Source organism: Pseudopodoces humilis, chromosome 2 (assembly GCF_049639895.1).
Source record: "Pseudopodoces humilis isolate 2021_Gansu_Grassland_sample_001 chromosome 2, ASM4963989v1, whole genome shotgun sequence".
Lineage (NCBI taxonomy): Eukaryota > Metazoa > Chordata > Aves > Passeriformes > Paridae > Pseudopodoces > Pseudopodoces humilis.
In genome coordinates, this window is record NC_142201.1 from 26,585,242 (window position 1) to 26,591,241 (window position 6,000).

At 38.4% G+C, this 6,000-nt stretch overlaps 1 protein-coding gene across 2 annotated transcripts in view; it reads left to right on the forward strand.

Moving 5' to 3' along the window:
* EDAR (ectodysplasin A receptor) overlaps positions 1 to 5,794 on the forward strand; it is a 72,665-nt gene extending 66,871 nt beyond the window's left edge. For both annotated transcript variants that reach the window (XM_005516572.3, XM_005516573.3), the window contains exons 11-12: positions 2,020 to 2,080; positions 3,464 to 5,794. In XM_005516572.3, the coding sequence (XP_005516629.1) occupies positions 2,020 to 2,080; positions 3,464 to 3,783 (381 nt within the window). In that variant the 3' untranslated portion in view covers positions 3,784 to 5,794. The remainder of the gene's footprint in view (positions 1 to 2,019; positions 2,081 to 3,463) is intronic.
* The last annotated feature ends 206 nt before the right edge of the window (positions 5,795 to 6,000 follow it).

The following is a 6,000-nucleotide window of genomic DNA, read 5'->3' on the forward strand; positions in this document are numbered from 1 at the left end:
AAAATGCATCTTTTCATATTTGCATGTTTTAAATTGCTGGGAGGATCAGCTCAAAATTCCCAAAACACACCACTTTTCAGCTAAGATCAGACACACAAAATCTCAACACAAGTTAAATGGTTTTGTAGTTGTAGACATTTATGACCATCTGAAAATAGTGCTCACACTTTGAAGTTCAGGTTTCTGAGTCTCTCTAAATATCCAAATTCATGATACTTTTGTAAGCACTGGCTTGAAATAGGATAATACACCTTGGATAGTCATGAAATCAGATTATTTTGTAAGAAGCAGGTTACCTTCGAAAGACCGTGTATCATAAATACATTCTCCAGAGTCATTTAGATAGATAGCTCCTAAGTGCACCTAAAGCATGAACTATTTCTTCTAGACCTGTTCTAAAAACACATCCTCATGGACTAAAGACTGCTGACAAGGCTGAAGACAGACATTTCAATGAAAGTATAGATTACATCAAGATTCTCCACTCCATGACTGGGACGTCACAATTAAGCCAATTGCCAGAAGTTAGAAAAGCAGTAATTTTCTTCAAGTTGGAATTAAGTAGCATTACTAGGACAGGAAAGAATATTCAGAGCAGTTGGCTTGCTATTAACCAAGTCTTCTTCTTCCTAGTTATAACAAAACCCATTTGCAATGAGCTGCCACACAGAGGATCATCAGGCTAAACATTTCCTGTTTGCTTTCAGCTTAAGTTTTAAAAATCCCCCATCATCTGGCTCTGGTAAAAAGAGTGTCTTGCATAATTCTTCATGGAATTATTTAACCTGCTTCTTTACCCTAAAAGTGTGAGGAGAATAGAAATAAGCATCCAATAGTTTTCTTAGGAGGACTTCTAGTAAACCCCATTAAAAGAAAATTTCCTGTTTTCAAGGTTCTAAAACAGTTAATCCCAACCTGCAATAGCAACAGGATGGACTAATCACACGTAAATTACAAGAGGAAGCTGTGAACAGCACTGAGTGTCTGCACTGCGTTGCCCTGCAGTGCACCTGCCAGACACGCTTCAGGTGCAGCAGCCACTTTGTGCTCTGCAGCTGCAAATCCATTAATCCACGTCATTCATGTGCCTTGCCCTTTACAGTCCAAATAAAGTGAGGAAAATCTTTCCACAAAACAAAGTACTGAAAGCAGAGCTTTTATTCAAGCCTTGTTTGCAGTGAAAAGTGACAAATTTGTGGAGATAATGCTAGAGTCCTGTCAAAAAGACAGCTTTTCAGAAAGCTCAGTCCTAATGAGAGCTGGCACAGGGAAGAAAATTTCAGTCCCTTAAGCTCATGACATTTTGACATTTGTTTTCACTCCACATTGAATCCAAAGCCAAAACTTGAGAATATTTTGCTAAATGAAACTATATAAAAGTGTCCATTTTTAGCTTGAAAAATGTCAGGTTTTCGGTCCTGTTTCTTTCTTGTCAAAAATTACTACATCCCACTGGATCTCAGATTTTTCCTCTCCAAAACTTTGCTGACTTCTTTTTTTTTTAAATCTAAAATATTTCAGGTAATTAGTAATTGACTAAGCAGGTCTATGTCAAGAGACAGAAAGGAAGATCCCCTCCTCTACAGTCCTCTTAGATTATTGGAAGAAGGCAATTTCAGTCTGAATTTAATTCCCTGTATCCAGCCCTGATCTGGTTCACCTAGACATCCCTCCATTAATCGTTGCATATACGGTACTGGATTTGTCCTCATTCTCAAGAGCTTGCTTCAGTCTGAAAGAGAAATAAAATAAACACTTGGAGCAGAAATGTACTCGCTCTCAAAAGAAGTCTAGAAGTTGAAATGAAAGATCTCTAGCAGGGGCAAGTGAAATCAGAAATATGTTTGTGCTTCACGGAATAATTGCTGTGTCATTTTCTTTGAGTCTTTGAAAGGGACCCTTGAGGCTACTGTGTAATAACCCCATGAAACGGAGATGTCTCACAGACTTTCCACTGCTGTCTGCTAATTGTTTAATCTTGTAAATGAAAAATTAATTTAATAAACTCTTCTCATTTAGATTCAAAGTCGAAGGAAAAAGATACTTGACGTGTATGCTAATGTATGTGATGTTGCGGAAGGTGAGTGTACAATTTCCATTTACGTTAAAAGCATGAAATTAGATCACAAGCATTTGTTGTAGAGTAAGAAAGGCCTTTGGCTATCTATGGAAAATAGTCCCAAACCAGAGAAGACACTCTGTAGGCAGGTTTGTATTCACTTACCAGGAACCCTGTGGTGCCCTGACCACAGAACTGTCCAGGCTGGGCTTGGACTGGAGCAGGCCACGGCTTCTCTCCGGGCACATGCATGGGCTTCCTTCCTGTGGAGAGCAGGAGTTGTGGTGGACTGTGTTGGGACACAGACCAAGATGCAGAGAAGCAGTTTTGTATTCCCCATCTAGAGGAAACCTGTTGAAATAAGACCTGTTGGTCTTATTTCTTAAGGTAACAGATAAAAAATAGTTCCAAATATGAAAGTGTGATTTGGGGAGGGTCAGGATTGAGGGTAAGACACAAGGCTCAACCTACTCTGCTTCTCTAAATTGTCCCACATCTCAGAACAAAATGTGTAGTTTCCAGGCTGTGTTTTGACCCTGTTTAGCACCTGACCTGTTTTAGCAGGAGATACGAATTAAGTTCCCTGCAGAACAGGAGATGTGACTGCATTCACTTCCCATCACACACGCACACACACACAAACTCTGTGTGCACGTGTATGGGTATTCTGTAATTCAGGGAGCTCTGTCTCCCATCAAATTAGTGCTGGTGAGTAAGAAGCAGGAAAACTACAGAAGCGAAAGTCTGGTTTGGGAAAAATGCTGTAGCTGGTTCTCTCCTCTGTTTTCTGAACATGAATACATATTTTCTATGTCCAGGAGAAAACAGCCTTTTCCCCACAGGCTGAGTGTTAAATCCTCCCTAGAGATTCTCAATAGTAACGACAGTTAAGCAGTTGCAGAGACTTCTAAGCTTGCATCTGGCAGCATCATTGCTTCACCTCACTTCTCACTTTCCTACAAGGGCAACTTTCAATTACAGATATGTTTCGGCAGCTGTTGGTGACAAGTCTCAGGGAAGGGTGAAAGCTGTCTCTGGAGCTCAAACACTGAGCCTGATGTGCAGAGGTATATTAATGGGGCTGCTCACTAGGGACACAGTTGTACTGTACTTTTTCTAACAGCTAGTAAATTGTTGAAGGAAACAGCAGAGCCACAGGAATTCATACAACTCATCTATTACTTCTTTTCTAGGCAACTTTTTACCCTAATTATGGTACCCTACTGTCATTATGAAGAATTCATTTGGTAATATGCAGTAGTACCTTTGGACCTAGACATATATCATGAACTATCACTTAAAGATTTCAGCTGCATTCATTGCTAACAGTGTAATCTGTTGTACTTTAATAAATATCAAGACTTGTACCCAGAGCCACCTGACAATCCACCCCTCCCTTTGCAGGCCTGAGCCCTACGGAGCTGCCATTTGACTGCCTAGAGAAGACCAGCCGAATGCTCAGCTCAACCTACAACACAGAGAAAGCCATAGTGAAAACGTGGCGTCACCTTGCCGAGAGCTTTGGGCTGAAGAGGGATGAGATTGGCGGGATGACAGATGGCATGCAGCTGTTTGACCGCATCAGCACAGCAGGCTACAGCATCCCAGAACTGCTCACCAAACTGGTGCAAATCGAGCGATTGGATGCTGTCGAATCCTTGTGTGCAGACATTCTGGAGTGGGCACAAGCAATGCCGGCTCCTGAACCAGCAGGGACATCCTGACATGCCTGCCTGGGGCCTGCACTTCCCCATCAGAAGTGTGATTCCAGTAAGCACTGCATCAAAGACTTTGGACTAAAGACCATTGATGCTTCTTCTACATAATTGCTCACAATAACCAATGGGAAGCTCTTCTCTTTGACTTCTAGAAGTAAAGTAACACACGTACCAAAACCAGAGCAAAAATTTCCCAAGAAGCTTGGCATGAAACATGTCATTAAACAAAATCATCATGTTAAAAAGTTGCTGATAATAAGCAGAGACACAAACATCCATTTTGTGGTCTGTGTATGATTAGAAGGGCAAATAACTCTTCTGACACTGTTCCTGCCTGGCCTTCAGGAAAGGCATTGAATAGCTGTCTGAAAATATTTGTGTCTCTTAGGACTTGGTTCAGTGGTTTAACAGTTACAGTCAGAAGCAGTACCACAGCTACAGTATCAATTAATACACATTAGGCACTTACATTTCTATCTGCTCCAACCAGTTTCATTTTCTACACTTATTATGGGTTTGTTGAATCTAGAAGCACGTGCATCAAGCATGTATACGCACAGTCCTCAGACTGACTAACTATGCTGCATGGAAAAAGAGTCAACATAATTTACAGATTGAAGTGCTTCAAAACAATCTGTATAATGCATGTAAATGCACTCTTGGTCCACACTGGCATTTCAGAAATTAAAAATTCAAACTGCTGACTTGCTGAGGACAAGCTGTTTAGAAAGTGGGCAGTTACTCCTTGCAAGTTAAGAGCAAAATCTTTTCTTTACTGTTAAGAAAAAAGCAAAACCAAAACCAGATTGTCCACTACCATTAAAAATACTTTTCCAACAGTGACATCTATATATCAAATTATATTCCAACCAGAGGAATTCCAGACAACAGTGGTGCACAGGTGACACAAAGAGCAAAAAGAGTAGATTTCTTTAAAGACACTTGAAATGCGAAGGAAAAAGTGTTTTTAATGCTATACTCTTATAAGACCATGAGCACAGAATCCACCAGTGACATTAAACTCATGTGGAAGCTAATGCATTATTGTGAGTTTGTGAAGTACAAAAATTGACCTAATTTGGTTTTCTTTTAACTGATTTTCTAACTAACTGATTTTCACAGTTAAAATTTATCTAAAACTTATTCAGACCACAGGTCAGTTACCAAACCTGTTTGCCTAACTTATAGCTAAAATAGTGCTGATGGATTTCACCAAGTGCAATCACTAAATTAAGAGACGTATAAATTACAAAGCAGTACTTCTTAAATTCAAAATGCATGACTAAACAAAATGCTATTAAAAATATTTACCATTACCCAGAATTTAACAACCATTATTCTATCACTTAGCAACAAAATTTTATCTATGATAGTACCATAATTGTGCAAAACATTTAGCATCACCCTGTAACATCTATATTTGTATCGTTTCAGCACTTGATTTGTATATCAGAGGAAGTACATGCTGCAATATAAAACCTATCCCTTTCATTATTCTTTTTCCACCTTTTCTTTCACAACACACTCTTCGTTAATCTGCATATGCCAAATTTGATAAGATTTTAACTCTTCTTTCAATGATGCAGCAAGCTGCATTTATTAGAAATTTAACCAGCTGATTGATGTTGAATTTAGGCATGAAATTCTTGCCATCTTGAAATCAATAACAAATTCACACAGATTTCAACAGGCTTCAATAAGATCTCTAAATCTGCAGCTCAGCAATCTTCAACATGATTTTCAAGACCATGAATTTGCAGGTTTTACTACTGCTACTAGAATAAAAAAAACAAAAGAGAAAGAAAGAAAGAAAAAAAAAAGCATCAAGGTTCAATTTTTCTTGTGCCAGTGTGTAACTACAGTGTTATTCAGTGGACTGCCTCCTATGTTTTATGTGCCATTTAAAACTACACATCACATATTTGTTAAAAAGAAGATAAAGATACAGGAATCTTCTTCTTTTTATATTTATTGGGCCATGAAAAGTTAAGGTTTTGAAACTGATGGTGCCAATGAGAACACAGACTATTTAACATTATTTTATTTAGTATACAGTATTTTTATTGTTATACAAAAGACATATGGGATCGAAAAAAGAATCCTGTAGGTCTTGCCAAAGCTTACTTTCTAATAACTTTGTTTAATGCTGTATATATAACTTATTATATTGTAAAATATGAACATAAAATATGCTAATAAAAGAAAGAGGTCAAACACAGTAGT